This window comes from Aedes albopictus, chromosome 3 (assembly GCF_035046485.1).
Source record: "Aedes albopictus strain Foshan chromosome 3, AalbF5, whole genome shotgun sequence".
In the NCBI taxonomy this organism is placed as follows: domain Eukaryota; kingdom Metazoa; phylum Arthropoda; class Insecta; order Diptera; family Culicidae; genus Aedes; species Aedes albopictus.
The window spans coordinates 294,543,633-294,564,727 of record NC_085138.1 but is presented as its reverse complement, the minus strand read 5'-3'; the positions used below and the strand labels follow the sequence as shown (position 1 = coordinate 294,564,727).

General features: G+C 38.4%; 1 protein-coding gene across 1 annotated transcript in view; it reads right to left on the bottom strand.

The window, feature by feature from the left end:
* Positions 1-19,998: 19,998 nt before the first annotated feature.
* LOC109418687 (alpha-L-iduronidase) overlaps positions 19,999-21,095 on the bottom strand; it is a 29,118-nt gene continuing 28,021 nt past the window's right edge. The window contains exon 7 of the mRNA XM_062842126.1: positions 19,999-20,576. Within this exon, the coding sequence (XP_062698110.1) occupies positions 20,500-20,576 (77 nt within the window). The 3' untranslated portion in view covers positions 19,999-20,499. The remainder of the gene's footprint in view (positions 20,577-21,095) is intronic.

Here is a 21,095-nt window from a genome sequence, read left to right as displayed (position 1 = left end):
CGCCATGATGATATGTGTGTAGTAAAATTGTATGAAAAACATCAATTTTATTCGGATTTTGTTCGACAAACAATGGAAATGCCTTTAAAATGAAATTGAGCGCTAAATCATGTTCCAACACACTCATATAGGCTAAAACTAACAGACTACTTGATTTGGCAATTTTTGCCAGGTATTTTCAAATCTGGGCCACTGTGCGCCATCATGCTAGACACGAAATTTGGATCAAGCAAGCCGTTCTATAACCGTCACAGTTTTCCAAGCTCTTACCGTGGTAACACAGGTTGTCAATCAAACAATTGAATAATGATTCATAATGCAACTGTTTAGTATGGTGCGATAAAGTACAGTATTGAAACGGCAAGTATAAACCAATTGTATAGTGCTGAATTTCAAAAAAATATATTGCGTGAATTGTAACTTCCTTCATGCAATATTAATCCCAATATGTTTTACGTGGCTAACGCCTGTTATGGCAATTATGCATTATATTTTCAGTACAGCATGCATTACACCTAAGGTAAACCGGGGCAAGATGAAACGCGAAGTTTTGAAATAGATTTCAATATAATTCAGAAATTTATCCTTCGCTAAAAGATTGTTTGAATCAAAAACTATGTATTATGGCAATCAAATTGTTTATCATCATTAGAAAACTTTATGTTAACCCACTGTTTCATCTTACCCCACCCGTTGCCCCGGTGTACCTTACTAAGTTTAAAATAAGTACCGCGATCGTCCAAAATTGAAAATTGAATATGTTAACAAAAGAAAAAAATATTTGTTCATCATGTAACGAGACCATCCCTCAACCCCAGCTACGCCAACGAAACCACGATACCATCTCAAAGATTTCGACAGATTCACAGGAATTACTATTTCTTGAACACTGCCTTCGTTAGTGATTTCAAAGGTACATGCTGATGAAGGCAAAGAAAAACCTCCCATGAAGATATACAGGAAAGAAGCTCAGTCCATTCACCTTCCTGCATTTGCAGTCGTCGCAGACGCCATCCCGCCCCATCTTCGTCGGAAATCCCTAGTCCTGCAGGACCCTAACGAGCACGTCTGTTTACGATAACGCCAAGTTCATTCCCTTCAGAATGCATTCTTTCCTGGCAGCGCGAATGCGGCCCGTGAGCATCTTTTTCCCTGTAAGACTCTTTACCTAGGAGATAGGCACCAACCCAGGACCAGGACTATCTTTACATTCGATGGAGCCGAGTTGTTCGAAGATACACACATCGATAAAGATCCGCCAGCGCACAGAGAGGCACTAACAAGAAGGTGGGAATCAATTTAGTAAGGGAAATTTATTGCTGGTGCGATTGCATCTGGTGGGCTGCTGGCTGCAAACCGACGGAAGACCAGTGTGACGGCTGATTCTGCTAGAACCGTGTGGTATAAATTAAGATTAATCAGCGTACAACGAATGGTCTTGTCCATGGTGAATGTAAGAAATGTTTACATTTTAAATCGAGTTTCAAGACAAGATTCTTCCATCGACAATAATGGCTTGTTGTTGATCTCGGTGGTCAATGTAGTATTTTTCTGTAACGATACCATCGCGTAAACAACGTGACCGAAATGAAGATGGAGACGCATGGTATTCTACAAAGCGTGTAAGAAACATTTTTATACAGGGTTTGATCGCTCGTTGCAAAACCGCTCTTTGCAATTCCACTAATTTGACAAATTGTTGTAACATCGAACTCACATCGTAATAAATTTATGGCATTCACTCATTGCAATGTAAACATGTGTGCATATTTTTTTTTTTTTCAAATGAAGAAACTTAGGGTTTTGGAGAATTCCATGTGCGTTACATGGAGTTTCGGGGGAGTTTTCAAAGGTTTCGGAGGGTATCAGAAGCGTTACATGGGGGCCTCGCGGGGTCTCAGGGGGGCTTACAGAAGCTTCTTCTTCTTCTTTTCCTTGGCGTAGCGCCCCATCTAGAACAAAGCCTACATCTCAGCACTTCCGCCGATATTAACTGAGAGCTTTCTCTGCCAATGACCATTTTATAATTTCCTGTACCGACATGGAATTGAACCCGTCACCCTCAGCATGGTCATGCTGAATAACCACGCCTTTACTAGGGGCCCTAACAGAAGCATACTAGAAGGTTTCAGAAGAATTTCAGCAAATCATGAAAGCGTTATAGGGGGTTTCAAGGTCATGGGCGATTACGGGGGTCTAATGGGATTTCATGGGTTTTGGAAAATTTTCAGGGTCTCTAGGGCTTTATAGTTGCATTACAGGCAGGGTATGAAAAACGGATCACGCTGAAAAACAAACGCTTTGTCCTAAGCGGTGCATGTTGGTAACAAAGGCGCTCCGCTACAAACGCATGTCGGGCAAGCAATAAAACAAAATCGCTTACCGTGCGTGTGCCGTTATATCGGCTTTCCTGCGGAAATTTTCGACTCACATCATCGAATTCATTAGCATTTAGATTAATTAAGACTCTTGCAAACCATAAAGTCGAGTTTCAGTTATAAAACAATGCGAACATCACGATGTGTACAGAACGAGACAAATATTCCTACCGTTTTTATTGCGAACAAACGCGGGAGCAGTCTTTGTCATTATCTGCTAACGAAAAAAAAACAAAGTGTTGTTGCCGTGCCTTCTTTGTTGTCTATTTTTCGCTTGCGGTGCCATATTCTGCGTACCCTGCCCTGATACAGGTGATCCAAGGGGGTTAAAGAATTCATAGGTTTCTGAAAGCTTCAGAGGCTTTTCATCGGGTTTCAGAGGCATTAGGGGCGTTTTAGAGGGTTTCAGGGGCGTTACAGGACATTTGTGAAGGTTTCATGGGGCTTTTGCAGACATTTTATGAAGAGAGTATTTTCAGAAAGTTTCAAGGGCGCTTCTGGAAGTTATGTGATTTCAGAGGCGTTATAGGTGTTTCAAGGTATTTCAAGGAGTTTCAGAGGATTCCATCCGCCGTGACCTCGAGAGCCTACCATCCCACATCGTGCATCAAATACTCTGCAGTCCCCTGAAACTTCCCTAAAATCCCTTATAATATCTCTGGAAATCCCCTGAAACCCCCTGCAATGCCTTTGTATCCCCGTGAAAATCCTCGGAAATCCCCTGAACGTCTTCCGAAAAGTTCCTGAACCCCTTTAAACTCCCTGTAACATCCCTGAAACCCCCTGGTGCCCAGTAGCTTCCCAGGAATTGTACTTCCAAAAACCCAAAGACGCCCTCCGTAACGCCCCTGAAACCCACACTAACAAACGAAATAAGCTTCTGAAACCTTCCGACATTTCCCTGAAAACCCCTTCAATACAATAAATAAAATTTGAGAAATATTAAAATGCCATACAAAAACTGTATAAAAAGAGATGTTAGGATACACGCTCTCCATCCTCGATTGCGCCAAATATTTTCCATTCCAGAACACGTTCTATCTGGTTGACCACCCATGTAGCCTACTACTCTCCACTCCATGCCTATTTGTGCCAATCGGATGTTTGGCAAACAAAAATTTTGCAGGTTTGCTGCGGGGTAATCTTGCAACATGCCGTGCCCACTGTATCGTTCCGGCTTTGAGCACTTTATAGATACTGGATACATCCTGTAAAAAAAAACATAAAGTGGTATTTTGTACAGTTTTTTAGATATGGTTTCATGAAGTTATCAAGTTTTAGGGTTTCGCTCATTTCTCCTAAGGGTCTAGACTACCATGCGCCTCCATTGATTTATAGTGACTAACTGTTACTGTAACATGGCCCGCTCTTACTTATTTTAGTTACTGAGTTGAGAATAAAATGGCATTCATAGAAACCTCAATCGTATTATGATTTAATGCATTTGGGCTTTGCAAATTATCAAAGTGTTTCGTATTATTGTAAATGGTGCGTCCAATAAGGGATCCAATTTTAATTTATTTATTAGTAGATTAAACCTCGAAGAGTCACCACGGACTACATATAAGGAACTCGATATCGTTAAAAACTATGCATGATGGCAGGATTAAAAAATCGTTTATTCATCATATGTCTCGTTTATTTATTATTAGCTGTCCCGGCAAACGTCGTACTGCCTGCCAACTGTGGTTTTTGACATACAGCTCCATAGAAAAGTGTCCAGCAAATTCATCTTTATATGAGTCCTCTTTTACATAGGGGGAGAGGTCTCCGACCATGCTAAGAACAATCCCCGTCCGAAAAAACCCGGCCTGCAAATTTACACGAGAACTATTCCCGCAGTTTCCAAATCCATAAGGGACAGACAGACAGATAAAAATTCACTTTTAATATATAGATACCCACAAAACATGCTGTTTGTTCTCAATAAGTTCTCAATAAATTCTCTATAGATTCGCGCCGAACCCACCTTGCTCTAGTACTGCAATTGAGTGCTAGATGGTAGTAGTAGTACTTGAAAAGAGTAGCATATATTGAATATTTGAAAGTAGTAGTAAGTAGCTAGCTTTCCTAGAATTATAAATTATAAAATAAAATCAGTATAAGTTGAACTCGCAAGAAATAAACTACTCCTTAAATCTAAGTTCCAAGTGAATAAAGTTATTGCTTAAGTGCCAGAAGTTTTCATTTCGAAGAAGAAGTTCTCCTAATGGAAGTTAGCCGAAACTGCGTGAGCTTTGTGGAACGCGAAGTAGCTTAAAATCCTATACCACCACCACCCGCACAGCATAGAGCTACTCTACAGCCGAAATCCGATTTTCCACTTGTGAAATTCCACCGGAAATCCCGAACCTGCCCCAACACATGCTTAAAGAGACACTTTCACAGTTTCACAAAATGTTCTTACGGGAATGAGAAACGTTTTGGAATATTATAAGTTAAAGTTAGAAGTAAAGGTAAATCGAAGAAAATCAATAACGAAAAAACGAAGCTCAATGTTTTTCACCACTTTTTTTTCTCATGGAGCATTTTAATCAACCAAATTTTTGCTCATCTTTCACGACCGAAACAATTTCATTTGCTACATTGTGGTGTATGGTAAAAGCACTGCTCTAATCATCGCTTCCTCCATACAAGTTCCATATTTTATATATGAAGTGGCGAAGATTAGAGCCGATTTTTGGTGGAGAGGTCTAGTATATTTACCTTACCCTACTGTACGGTAACCTAGGGTAATGGGGTTAATCTATGTCACGAAAAGCACTGCTCATTTGATAGCTGAACACTAGCGAACCTGGTGGTGAAAGTTAAACATTTGCTTACAGCGAGCGTAGCACGCTTTGATATTTTTTTTTTATTTTCTCGTGGAAATTCATTCCAATCTAGTTCTCCAAATTTGTCCTGTGGTAATACTCACCCCTGGAGAAAAACGCCCACACCTCGTGGTTATATAAATGAAGTTTCCTTCAGATGCAAGTAAACAAGACGTAAAATTGAGCCGATTGAGTACAAGAATGACTGAAACAGTCGAAGGAAAAGCGTGGAAAACGCTGATTTTCCACATTCGGTGAGATTCTTATTTGAAGCGCACGGAATTTAAGCAATTGCGCGCCCATTAATTACTATTCGCCTCCAACACCTTCCATTGCAAATAGCATCCTGGTATTTCATTAGAATCCAAATCAGAAAATGCTAGGCTAGAGGTCATTTTGCCTTACCTCAAGGTGCGTTTTGCCCCCAAGCACCTAAACACCTAAAACAAACATAACATGGTGACGTGACATGGTCATTGGGGGATCGCTCTTTCCTCATCGACCACCCAGACAACCAATAATCGTATAAAATGTTGCATAAGATGATAAAGTGGAGGCCATATGCGTGCATGCCTCCATTAAGGCGCATGTAAAATGTACGCATATCGCCTCCACTTTAACATCTTATGCAACATCATATACGATCACTGCATGACTGGGCAGTGCACAAAGTGACATGGGTCTCCCGTGATGGCGTCACGGAAAATCAATTCGACCACATCTGCATCAGCCGAAAATGGAGACGAAGCCTTCTTGGTGTGCGGAACAAACGTAAGCGCCGACATTGCGTCCGACCATCATCTCGGCGAGATTCGACTGTGCGTTGCTTGGATCCATCGATAGGAGTAGAAAATTGGGCGCCGGTTCAACACACGCCGACTGGAAGACGCTGCGGTGAAAAGGTCCTTTGTCGAGTAACTAGAGAACCGTGCTGCGAATATTCCAGAAGGTGGAAGTGTAGAAGATCAATTGAGCGCCATAAAGAACGCCTTGGTCGCCACCGGTGAGAATAATTTGGGCTAGCTACACAACCAGAAAGCAGTGGACTACAGATAATACTTGGAGGAAGATAGAGGAGCGAAGGAACACCAAGGCCGCGATAGAGCGAGCGAAACCACGAGGAGCCAAAGCCGTAGCCTGTCAGCGCTATTCGGCTCTCGAGAAGGAAGTGAAACGCTCATGTAGACGGAACAAAAGAGCGTGGGCGGACTCCCTAGCCAACGAAGGCGAGAAAGCCGCAAACTCCGGCGACATCCGTCTCCTCTACGATGTTTCACGTTACGGGCCTTAGTGGGGCTAAAATGAATTTGTACTACGATGCCCCATGAAAGACATGTGTGGACATTTATTGACCGTGAAACGCTGGGTCGAGCCCTTTGGAAAACCTTGTCAAGTGTCGGTCACGTCAACAGCACCTCAGCATGATTCGCTAAGGACTCGATGCATTACCCGTGTCAACACCTAAGCTCCATCAGTGCAGGATATAGAAACAGTCATCCGTAGCATGAATTCGAATAGAGCCTCGAAGGTCGATACCATATCAGCCGAGATGCTCAAAGCTTAGTAAAGGTAGCCCAGAAGGGTGACGACTGTATGAGATAATTCGCGGGACATCATGTTTCTGTGTATCGTCCTCAAAGTCCTCTGCTAAGTCATTCTTGACCTGATACAGGAGAAGATTGACGCAACTCTCCGACGGCAGCAAACTTGATTCCGTGCCGGACAATGCTGTGTGGGTCATATTGTCACGCTTCGTATCCTCTTGTAGCAAATCAATGAATTTTAATCTACCTGAAGTTCATTGATTACGAAAAATCTTGGGACCATCTCAATCACGACAACATGTGGGGAGCCCTCAGGCGCAAGGGTGTCCCTGACAAAATCATTGGCCTCATTAAAGCATAGTACAAGGCATTTTTGTGCATAGTAATGCGCAGCGGTGTCTTGTCCGATGTCATCCGGATCGTTGCTGGAGTGAGGGAAGTATGTATACTATCAGCGCTACTGTTCCTCATCGTAATCGACGAGATCCTGGTAGGTGCGATTGACCGTGAACCGAATCGTGGATGGTTGTGACAGCCCATTACCATGGAGCACCTAAATGGCTTCGAATTGGCTGATGACGTTGCTCTTCTAGCTCAACGGCGCTCTGAAATGCAAAGCAAGCTCGATGATCTTGACAATCGCTCCTCGGCGGCAGGTCTCCATTACCGTCAACAAGACCATATCGTTAAATGTAAACACGGTCAATCCTTCCAGCTTTACGGTAGCTGGGCAGAATGTTGAAAGCTTCCAATATCTTGGGAGCCAAATGGCGGCCGATGGCGACACCAAGATCGACATAGGTGCATGGATGAATAAGACGAGGGCTGCTTTCGGGAGAAATGTATGAAAAAAAAAAACAATCAGATCAGTTGACGCATCAAAATCCGAATTTTCAACACGAACGTGAAATCTGTGCTGCTGTTCGCCAGTGAAACTTAGTGTGTATCAGTGGAGAACACTCAGCGGCTGCAAGCCTTTATCAATAAATGTCTACGGTATATAGTTCGTACATGGTGACCTGAGAGTTAGATCGTGGAGCTTCACAGATCGGGCCCATATAGCCGAGGCGGTAAACGCACGGGTATTCAGCATGACTATGCTGACGGGTTCGATTCCCGGTCGGTCCAGGATCTTTTCGTAAAGGAAATTTCCTTGACTTCCTTGGGCATAGAATATCTTCGTGCCTGCCACACGATGTACACATGCAAAATGGTCATTGGCAGAGGAAGCTCTCAGTTAATAACTGTGGAAGTGCTCATAGAACACTAAGCTGAGAAGCAGGCTTTGTCCCAGTGAGGACGTTACGCCAAGAAGAGGAGAGGAGCTCCATTGTCGATGCCATCAAAAGCCGATAGCGACAGAAATCTGGAAACGAAAATGGAAGTGGGTTGACCATACGCAGGGGCGGAAACGAAATCTACATGCAAGCGTTAGATAAGAACCCAGCAGGACTTCGCAGCAGAAGCTGACCTAGAAGCTCATGGCAGCACAGCCTCAACAACGAAATAAAGCAATTCAACGCAAAGTCGAAGTGATGGCAGGTAATCGTCCAGATTTGGAGATCTTTTAATTCGGGCCTCTGCACCACCGTGGGTGCTTAGGAATGAAAGTAGGTTGAAACTCTCTGGAACCCACTGTAACGCCCCTGAAACCCGCTCTCTCTTAAACGCCCCCTTTTATACACATCCTATAAAAAATGCAGAGCGGTATTACTTATGTGCCGTTTTTGAGTTATGATTTTTTTTTCTATCAAGTTTTGGGATTTTACTCAATACTATCCTATAGGCTTAGACTACCATGCGCCTCCATTGATTTACAGCGAATGTAATATGGTCGCATTGCCTATACTTATTTCAATTTCTAATTTTAAAATACAATGACATTCATAGAGACTTTAATCAAATTATAACTTAATGCTTTTGGGCTTTGCAAATTATCATAGAGTTTTTTTGGAACTGGTATTTACCAGCCTTCCGACGTACATACTTATAATTGTAACAAAGATGGTTAGAAGGCATCTGATAGAACTAGTGACAACGAAATTGTAGTTAAAATAACTTTTGGAGCTCACATATTCTTAAATCATCGACGACTATGAGCAACCTCGATCCAAACACACGACAGCATTCCTACTGTGCTCAAAACCATACTAATGGTATGGCAGTAAATTTGCATTTAACTAATTAGAATAAGTAGCAGATGAGATTTTTGCTCCGCTTAGCTGGAAAAATGTTTGCTGCCTCTTGCTCGCCTTTCTCCTCTAAGATGGTGGTTGTTTTCCCGAACTTTCCTGGATGCTTTCTTGGCTTTTAGTCCATCATCAGACGCCTTGTCTGCCTTGCGGGGATAATCTCACTTCTACAAGAAGTGTCGTCGCTAAAATCGATCCCGCCAACAACAACGGCACGTCATCAACGTTGTTGGCCGACCAAAAGTTGGCAAAGTGAGAATGTGGGCGATGAATTTGAATAATCTAAGCCGTGAACGAATCGAATAAATTAATATAGAATTCAGCAGAAGAGATGAACCTACTGCTCGATGGGGAGCTGAAGAAGCTTTTCACTTTTCACATCAAAAGGATACCTTGGAAAATGTGGGAAGCCACACTGCTAAGTAATACTTACTTTCCACCACATCTTGTGTGATTAATGGAAAATTGAAAATGTACGAGGCTGTAAATTTTATAAAATCATATAGGATGAATACGGGAGCGTGAGATTAATGATACCAGACTTGCTTCGGCATAAGAATCTTTTTATTTGCAATACATGTCCACTAAAGTGGCCCACAATTATGTAAAAGCAAACATTTCGAAAAATGTCAAGTCTTACCTCCTAAATCAGTTGTTTTGGACGCCCAAAAGCTACGTTCAAAATTTGAGCAAAATCGATTGAGCCTAAGGGGGCGCTCAAAACGCTTGAAGTTTGTCTGGGAAAACTTAGCCAAATGTATGCAGAAATTTTAAGTTTTCGAATTTTGCCGCTAGGTGGTGCTGTAAGCGTTCAATAATCAAACCCTTTGGTATTACTGTAGGTGACTATTAGCGTGGGACACAAAAAGACATTTTTCTCCTGTACACTTTTTGAGTACCATTTTGGCCCCATATCAACTGTGCAAAATTTCAGATCGATCGGAGAAACAATATTTTAGCGCCAGCCATTTTAAGTTTTCATACAATTTAGTATGGGGAAAATCACTTTTTCAACGAAAAATCGCCACAGGTTGCCCCTTAACCCCTAAAAATAAATCGATGAATGATTTCTGTTGGACATTTTACGAGGAACCAACCCTCCGAAGACCGCAAAGCGATCCAAGGCATGTGAAAAAAGTTATTGACTGAAAACCGAATGGCATGCCAACGCTGTTTAACATGTAAGGAATAACAATAAATAATAAAATCTCGTTATTTTATCGAACGGGTTAGGCCTAATAACTTTTTCCACGAACGTCGCATCGGTTTGCTGTCTTCGGAGGTCTGATTCCTAGTGAAGTTTTCTACAGAAATCATTCATCGACTTATTTTTAAGGATCAAGGGGTGACTCCTAGCGATTTTTTTGCATGAGTAAAATTTCCCCATACTAAATCGTATGAAAAACTAAGAATGGCGGGCGCTAAAATATAAATAAAAGAAAATCGGGTTAAGTACGGTTCCTTTGAATTCCACTAAGAATTTGCATCCTTTGACAGATACGTATTTCGACCTCAACTGTAAGGTCGTCTTCAGTGTCTTGTACTTGACTCGACTCGACTAAAATATAGTTTTTCCGATCGATCTGAAATTTTGCACAGTTGATATAGGACCAAAATGGAACTCAAAAAGTATACAGGAGCTTGGGTTTTTCCATTTTTTGTATTTTCCCATATAAACTATATGCCAAACAACTTTGTCGAAGACCGCGACTTTTTATTAAAAAAGAGTTTATTTCTCAATTACACTTAAAAACAATTCGTCACAAATTAATAACAATACATATTATTGTTGCTTGGATCATGTTATTTATTCTACTCTGTATAACAGGGGTTCCCAACCTTTTTGAGCTGGCGACCCCCTTTAAGAATTGTCAAAACATTTGGGGCCCAATCAATTTTTTTAGAAAAAAAATATGAGTAAAATGAACGAAACCGAGTTTTTTACAGTGGCGTAGCCAGAAATTTACTGTAGGAGGGGTTTTCGACGATCAATGATAGGTTTTTTTTATTCGACACTCACATTTCGTAAACAATGATTTCATGTTCATTCAGTTTGAGTCGTAGTTGAAAAATAGCGGCGCAGCCGAAATTTTTTTTCTTTTGAAGGCGTTTTATACTGAAAATTTGTTCCTCAAATTGTGGCTTTTGAGGGCTGCGGTATACAAAATTGAAAATTTTTATAATTTGCACAAAATAGTACATTTTTTTTTTGGCAACATCGCAGCCCCCCAGGACTGGCTTCACGGCCCCCAGGGGGCCGCGGACCACCGGTTGGGAACCCGTGGCGTAATTGAACCTAATACTTAACGCCATTGAATTTGAGGGGACTGCGTTTCGTTTCACTTCAACGATTTAATGTTCTCTAATTATTTGTTTATTTCACAGTCTTCAGCTATGCTGCACAGACTGAATCATCTTAACCTAATTGCCTAATACTATTTCTACTATGATGAAAGCCAAACATAAATTCGATCTCATTTAACAGATTAAAACACCTTTAAAGAAGATGGTTCTGACCATACTCAGTGCGATAAAGCGGACCAAAACAGCGTTCGATGTCGTAAACGTCGTACCGGAACTGAAAAGACTATCCACAGACAAACAGACGTAACACCTTGAACGATTTTCATGGAAATCCATCGCCCAGTTCACACTACCATATCCTGGTGGAAAAGTTGCATAATTCACTGTGTTGTGCAATATCGTCAACAGAAGGCGCTAGTGTAAAACGTCAAACGCATAGAAAAACGATGCGCGCGCCTCTGGTTTTGAAAGCCACAACTATGAAAATTCAAAATGATCGTTAAAAGCGTCGTCGATGGAAATTTCGCAAGTGTTACGTCTCTTTGTCTGTGGATTACCTGTTCCAAGAGGGCTGGACAGTCGACTCGGCCACTGAGTAAATCGAACGCAAACATCCTTAGTTGATAAAAGAGAAGACAAATCGCTGTCAGGAGGCACTTGTGGTGTGATGATCATGTTTAGGGGAGACTGAGGAGACTTGATCCCTGGGGAGACTTGTTCCCCCCATATTTTCTCGGAATCAAAAACATTTTTCTTCTAGCATAATTTTTCCAAAACTACTCCTGGACAAACGACTATGGCTACAAGTGATTTCGATTGTACATTGCATTATTTTTTAACGGCTGATGGTTTGTTTTCAGTCCTTCAGAAATCTTTTAGGCGATTCCGAAAAATCTCAATAACTTTGTGAAAATTTAACCAAATCGTGTCAAAATTTCACAACACATAGTTTAAATAAAATACTTTCAATCTTATTTATCCAAATAAGGCTGTTGTTAACATATTTTAACTAATTCGGCTTAGTATACACAACAGTGACATGGGGAGACTTGATCCCTCGAGGATTACACACACATTGAACATGTGAAAAATAAAATTCTATTCGGAAGCCTATATTTACTTGGAATTCTAGTCTATTCAACGATAAAATGTGTCAGATAATTATAACTTTAGTACAAACCAAGAAAAGGAAGATCAAGTCTCCCCATTTTGAAAATACGGCATATCCTTAAAAATTTAAGGAAATCTTACAATTTCAAACACTCCATGTTCATCGAAAATACAAGAAAACTCGAAAAGAAAATGAAAGGAAGACTCTGGAATTATTTTCCTTTTAAATAAACCATGATCCCCCTTTAAGCACAATGTGTAACCAATTTTTGAAAAATACATCATAAAACATGCCTCCATAAAAACACAGTTTTGAAAACTTTAATTAATTTAAAGGCCTTCTGTTGTGTATTAACTTGCAATAGATGTTTGCCTGCCATTTTGAACGGACATCTGATCTAGTTTTGTGTTTTTTCTTAAAGTTTCAGGTAAATTAAGAAAAAGGGATCAAGTCTCCCCAGTCTCCCCTACTGTGGTCTTACTTAACTGCAACGCGGCTTCCAGTGTAAGTATTAATATTTATAATACACTACATTCATATTCAAGGCAATACTTTTTTAAATACAATATATACTTGATTAAATGTAATTGCCATTCAAAGTTTATAAATCATCACATATTGGTGTTCTTGATTTTATACAGAATTTATTGGATTTTTAATACTTGTGCAAATAAAACTAGTATGTTTAAGAGCTTAAAATATTTCAAACTCTTCTTCTACGCTAGCAAGATGCGATTCGCCCCCGAATGAGCTGCAATGAAACCCTGTCCATCCTTCAAAATATGACCTTCTAACCTCGAGCTGCCACGGGTATCGTGGCTTCTTCCCATTACTAACAGATATGATTAAAAAGTTATTGTGAATATTGTATATATTAAGTTCAAAAAAGATCTTTGGCTCCGTAAAGCGTTATACGCGATTGAGCCCCAAATAAATTAACTAGATAAAAAAAATCTCCCTTTTAGTTTCACGCACATAATGTGTTTTCTCATCATTTTTTTTTTTGTTTATTTACATTCACGGTTTTCTTATCGTATTTGAACTTAAGAAGTTACAAACATTATTGAAACATTTTCATTTAAATTCACATTTATTTATGTCAACTAACAAAAATGATAAAGTTCAACAAAAACTATGCTAAACATATCTAATACTCAATGCAATACAATTCTTCTTGAAAATATTTCATCGAAATCGTTTAAAAATGGCTGAGTACATAAATATTCGGATTTTTTCTTTGAATATATGGCTTTACGCCCTTTAAAAGGGCCTAACTCAAAAATGGGCCCCATGATTTTTTTTTTTCAAGTTTTGTCCAGACATGCAGGATAGTCATAGAAAACGAATGGTGCGCACCGATTGGAATAGAGATTTTTATTTTTTAATAACGGTCTGGGGAGCACCATGCGAGTTTAGAAGCTCGAGTAGAACAAACCTACTACAGTGATAGACATTCGTTTAGCCGAGACCAAAAAAATTTCAAAAAAGTGTCAGGAAACTCATACAAAGATTTTATGATAAAACTTTTTTATCGTAGTGATAGTATATCTAGTACTGTTTTATAAAAATGTGATGCATCACACTTACATATACACTGAAACAAAAACGAGGGTAAAACCCCTCCAAAAGTCATTTTTTGCCTAGACATTCGTTTAGCCGAGGTAAATGAAAAATTGGTTTTCAATAGATTTTTTTGCAATTTCGTGAGTATACTTCGAGGATATACCCCAAGCCATTTAGTTTATGACGTGTTAGCAAGATAATTTACCTTAAAAGTTTATTTATTCGTGAAATTCAGAGAAATATTATAAAAAAAATGTCCCGATAAGGAGAAGCGATGATAAACAAATTTATTTAAGAAAAATGACTTCTGTAAACACTCAAACGTAAGCTAGATAAGCAGTTTTGAAAATATGGTACAGTATTATTGTTAGAAATGTTCAAATTATTGCATAAAATGTCATGTAAAAAATAAGTATATTGGTTTTTGATTGGTTAAATTAAAAAAATGGGATTGATAAAAGCTAAAATAAATAGTTCTGCGTTGAAATAAAGACGTGCCCTAATGCCTGTGGAGTACAGATTTAAATTAAATCGCCGACCTCAGCAAATGGATTGCCGAGAATCCAACAGCCGAGAATCCGGTAATAATTTTCACTGAATCTCGGTAAAAGTTTTACCGAAATGTCGTTCAAACTTTGCCGAGATCTCGGTAATTCAACTTTTTACCGAGATCTCGGCAAAGCTCACCGAGACTCGGTAATGGTTTACCGAAATCTCGGTACAAATTTTACCGAGAATCAGTAAATATTTTACAGAGATATCAGCTGTTGGATTCTCGGTAAACCGTTTACCGAGATCAATTTCTGAATTTAAGTGTGTATACTTGTTTGATACTAGCATTACTAAATTAGTTAGAAGACTGCTAAGTGAAAGAACTGCCAGAAGTGTCAGAATTTTTGTACTCTGTTTATTTAAAACCAGATGTTCATACACAAATGCAAGATATGGTCAAACAATTGGCTTATATCATTCAATCTGAAGAAATATATTATAAATAGGTCTTAGTTTTGAACCACATTCATTTTTCACATAATTTATTTGAAAAGAACGTATAAATTATGAAACAACAATTTGAACACTTTCGGTGCCATTTCTCGAAATGGACGGCTCCAATGTATGTTATTTCAGCCAGAATACAATCTAGAAGGTATTGGGAACTATTAGAAGACGTAATACAGGGGATAGACAAAATGATCGGGACAGGCAAAATTTTTACTTTTCCAAAAATGTTCAACTATCTGTAACTTTTCGAAAAGTGCATCAAATATTCTCAAATTTTCACTGTAAGTTCATCAACTAGTTGTGCATCAGTGGACAAAATTTGGAAAAGATCGGGCTATTCTACACGAAATTAGAAGATTCTAGGAATAGGTATAATTATCCGATAGCCAACTTTGAGCTGTTATATCTCCGGATTTAATGAACCGAATGCAATGAAATTTTTATCATTTAAAACTTATATAATAAGCTCTGAAAAACGTTTGACACAACTTTAAATTATTAACAAGAGAAAAAATTATGATTTTTTAGTAAATTGGTCTTTTTTTAATATTCATCCCAATACTTTTTCTATTAATTGAAGGCTATGTTGTTACTTTCCTTCAAAACATATTTATATTAAAGACAATTAGAGGGAATTTAAATAAACTATGATTAGCATTTTGAATTTTGCAACCATGTTGAAGTTTAAGAAAATTTGGTGTTTTATAAGGAAAATAAACTAATCGTAATAATTTTCTTCCCTATAAAGAAATTTAAGTTGTGTCAAAAGTTTTTTCAAGTTCATTATATAAGTCTTTTTACCCTTCTTACACCCATAAGAAGGGTATTAATACCGCTCGAAAAACCGACTTTCGATCCGAGGCCCGGAGGGCCGAGTCTCATATACCAATGAACTCAGCTCGACGAACTGAGCAAATGTCTGTATGTGTGTGTGTGTGTGTGTGTGTATGTGTGTATGTGTGTGTGTGTATGTGCGTTACAAAAAAAAGTCACGCACGTTTCTCAGCCGTCTGTCAACCGATTTGAGTTCTCTTGGAAGCAAATGAAAGCTACTACATCCTAGTAGAACGCTATTGAATTTTTTTTCGATTGGACGTTTGGTTACCGAGATATCTCTCGAAGAGTACTTATGAGTCATACTTCTAAACTTTATAAGATTTTTGACCAAGTGTATCATAATAAATATTTCGACCGTTTGTCAATCGATTTGGGTTCCCTTGGCACCAAATGAAAGCTGCATCACCCTAGTAGATCGCCCAGAAATTTTATTTCGATTGGACATTTGGTTACAGAGATATCTTTCGAAGAGTACTTCGGATTTATACAACTAAACCTTTGAGATTTTTGACCAATTGTATAATAATAAATATCTTAGCCGTCTGTCAACCGATTTTGGTTATCCTGGCACCAAATAAAAGCTACAACATTCTAGTAGAGCCCTATACAATTTCATTAGGATTGGACATTTGGTTACCGAGATATCTTTCAAATAGTACTTAGGAGTAATACAGGTTAACTCTTTGAGAGATTTTTGGCCAAGGGTACCATAATAAATATCTCAGCCGTCTGTCAACCGTTTTGGGTTCTCTAAGCCCCAAATGAACGCTACAATATGCTTGTATAAGACCCTGTAATTTTATTTCGATTCGACATTTGATTACTGAGATATCTTACGAAGAGTATTTCAATAAATTCTTTTTACCCTTCTTTCACCCATAAGAAGGGTATAAATATCGCTCGAAAAGCCGACTTTCGATCCGAGGCCCGGAGGGCCGAGTCTCATATACCAATGAACTCAGCTCGACGAACTGAGCAAATGTCTGTATGTGTGTGTGTGTGTGTGTGTGTGTGTGTGTGTGTGTGTGTATGTGTGTATGTGTGTGTGTGTGTGTGTGTGTGTGTGTGTGTGTGTGTATGTGCGTTACAAAAAAGTCACGCACGTTTCTCAGCCGTCTGTCAACCGATTTGAGTTCTCTTGGAAGCTACTACATCCTAGTAGAACGCTATTGAATTTCTTTTTCAATTGGACGTTTGGTTACCGAGATATCTCTCGAAGAGTACTTATGAGTCATACATCTAAACTTTTTAAGATTTTTGACCAAGTGTATCATAATAAATATTTCGGTCGTTTGTCAATCGATTTGGATTCTCTTAGCACCAAATGAAAGCTACAACATCCTAGTAGATCGTCCAGCAATTTTATTTCGATTGGACATTTGGTTACAGAGATATCTTCCGAAGAGTACTTAGAAGTTATACAATTAAACTTTTTGAGATTTTTAACAAAATGTATCATATTAAATATCTCAGCCGTCTGTCAACCGATTTGAGTTCTCTTGGCACCAAATGAAAGCCACAACATCCTAGTAGATTGCCCAGAAATTAAATTTCGATTGGACATTTGATTATCGAGATATCTTTCAAAGGGTACTTAGGATTTATACAACTAAACTTTTTGAGATTTTTGCCCAAGTTCATCATAATAAATATCTCAGCCGTCTGTCAAACGATTTTGGTTCTCCTGGCACCAAATGAAAGCTACAACATCCTAGTAGAACGCTATTGATTTTTTTTTCGATTGGACGTTTGGTTACCTAGATATCTCTCGAAGACTACTTATGAGTCATACATCTAAACTTTTTAAGATTTTTGAACAAGTGTATCATAATAAATATTTTGGCCGTTTGTCGATCGATTTGGGTTCTCTTGGCACCAAATGAAAGCTACAGCATCCTAGTAGATCGCCCAGAAATTTTATTTTGATTGGACATTTGGTTACAGAGATATCTTTCGAAGAGTACTTAGGATTTATACAACTAAACCTTTTGAGATTTTTGACCAAGTGTATCATAATAAATATTCTGGCCGTCTGTCAACCGATTTCGGTTATCCTGGCACCAAATGAAAGCTACAACATTCTAGTAGAACCCTATACAATTTTATTAGGATTGGACATTTGGTTACCGAGATATCTTTCAAAGCGTACTTGGGAGTAAGGTTAACTTTTTGAGAGATTTTTGACCAAGGGTACCATAATAAATATCTCATTTGTCTGTCAACCGATTTGGGTTCTCTAAGCACCAAATGAAAGCTACAATATCCTTGTATAAGGCCCTGAAATTTTATTTCAATTCGACATTTGATTACTGAGATATCTTACGAAGAGTATTTCAATAAATTCTTTTATATTAATCTATTCACTTACTTGTTATCTTGCATTTGTTTTTGACCAGTCTATGGGAAATAATTTTTCAATAAATAATGCTGACAAAGTGTATTGTTGTTTTCAATAAAATTATAAATAACGAATTATAAATACACAGGAATTTTATGAAAACTAACAATATGTTAAATGAAAGCTTTGAATTTGTATATTGTGGGAAAAATGCAAGAACCGGACAGCGAAAATAACTAGCTAATGCCAAAACTGATTAACATAGTAGATATATCATTTTTGTCCTTTTTGCACCATAACCATGAATGCCAAGTACTTCGGAGCTAATTTAATCGACTGATTAAGAGATATTAGACAAAGTATATCTCGCTGATTTTCTTATTCATTTGTTAATCGATTCAAGATCTTTTGGCAGTTAACAAAAGATACAATATTCCAGAATATGTAAGCTGTTTTTTTTTAAATTTCACACAAGATTCTAGAAGGTGTCTGGCATTTCTGGTAGTTTAGTCCATGGTCCATGATGCTATTTTGGAAACCAATTCACTAGATAATAATACAACAATAGTTTTAATAAGTGTAAGAAGGGTTCTGTTCACCATAGGTGGATTAAATCAGGTTTTTATCTTTATTATCGAGACTTTCAGCCCGAGGCTGGTTCGTCTCCAGTATAAGTCTTAAATAGTCAAAATTTCATTGAATTCGGTTCATTGAATCCGGAGATATAACAGTTCAAAATTGGCTATCGGATAATTATACCTTTTTTTTAATCTTTATAACTTCGTGCAGAATAGCCCGATCTTTTCCAAATTTTGTCCACTGATACACAACTAGTTGATCAACTTACAGTGAAAATTTGAGAATATTTGATGCACGTTTCGAAAAGTTACAGCTAGTTGACCATTTTTAGAAAAGTAAAAATTTTGCCTGTCCCGATCATTTTGTCTATCCCCTGTAGTAGTAAACGCTGTGATTTATGCAAGTGAAACCATCATATATTTCATCAAAACAATACTTAAAGACGTTGTTTTTTTTTATGGTTTGCGTTATTTTTTTCTGTTGAAAACATTGTTTTTCGTAAATTTTCAACCTGCTCTCAACATGAAACTTTCATTAGATTATTTTGAAACACTTCGAATAAAAATAACTACATCAAATCTCAATTTGGAAACATTTACAATATTATGACATATTTATATGAGATGCATGCAAAATTAATATGGCAACAATTCCAAAAACGATCCAATTCATGATTTACAAGTCGATCTATAATGCAGGTCACTATACAAAATGATTTTGTTGGATATTTTTTGAAATTTGTTAGTTTTTTATTATGGAATTCCAAAAATTGTACAATTCGGCTAAACAAATGTCTAGGCAAAAAATGACATTTGAAGGGTTTTTACTCTCGTTTTTATTTCAGTGTATATATAAGTGTGATGTATCACATTTTTATAAAACAGTGCTAGATATGCTATCACTACGATAAATAGTTTTATCATAAAATCTTTTGTATGAGTTTCCTGACACTTTTTTTGAATTTTTTTTTTGGCCTCGGCTAAACGAATGTCTATCACTGTAGATGTATCAAGGTTTGTTATCATTGTATGGGATACCGTATGTCATGGGGCCGGCCGGTTTTCTGCTGCTGCGACTCAGGGCGAACTGCAACTCATTGACAAACGGCTGGTTAACAAGCGGAATTTTGTCCACCGAAACGTATCATTGTTTTTGCCACACAATAAACTAATTCATCCTATGACAGGCAAAAAGCCTTTCAATTATTAGCTGGGGAAGTTCTCAAAGAACGCTATATAAGTTGAGGAAAGGTTTAGAGCAACAAATAAGAAGATGAAAAACGTTACAACAGAATGGGATATTTTTTTCTTTCATAGATTGAAATGAATTGGATACACTTTCGTATTCAAAAATCATTTATTACAGAATCATAAAGCAATATTTTATTTGGTGCAGTAAATGTCACTACAAAACCGAAAACCTTTTCTGATACTATTGGAACTAAATGGAGGTACCTAATAGTTGTGTGAATAATTCACTATGAATCATTGTTAACTATTCTTCTCCTACCTGCTGGGTATATAATTTTGTGGATGCTCTGCAGTTACTCCCCATAAGCTCTGTTAATAAGTCCAGCTCATTTTAGCCAGATAAAAAATGTGCTCCAAACCCCCCGATCGCTACCTATCAATACCATACAATACCCCATACCAGGGCCCCCCACACTGGCCACCCCACGGCCATCACCATTCGCATACGCACAGGAGTTGAACCTAATTTAATTAGCATTCGGGTGCGTGCTGAGCGCACTGCAAACACACACATACGTATATACTTACCCGGCTACATTCGGGAAACCACCAAACGGGGATAATTAAAAGTTCGAATTGATTAAAAAATCAGCCGTCATGATAATGAGCTTTGGAAAAAGCGCCAACGCGGCCGAACACATCAACGGAACGCACCCGGTACAGACCTGCAACGATAGAGAACGGGGAACATGGGATTCCGCTGCTTGCTATTCAGTGCTTTATTTGATATGAATTGGATGCGGCATGTGGCGGCAGATGGGGATGCCTTTGGGATGACGTTGTCATCGTCACACGGTTATTTGCTGGATTCTATGGGTGTTCGAACAAAAAAATGGGATCGGGAAAGTTGTTCAGGTCATAAAAACATATGAACTTTGCTTTTCAAAAAGGGGCAACTGGATTCGAGAAAGGGCGTCAGAAACAAGATAAAAAAAAATCGTGCTATTTGATTTCTGTGGAGTAAATACCGCATGACATTTCGTTGAAATATATCAATACTTTTTGAAGAAAAGATGAAAAATGTTTCAATTGCAGTGGAAAAACTTTTGTAGGTAATTCATCGGGAGGAGAGCTGGGACTGCAAAAATGGTGAATCGGCAAGGAGCAGCCAACATAGCTCTGGTACTCACAAGTTCCTACCTCATGCTTCCACGGGTCAAGCGATGACAAAGACTTCCTGCCAG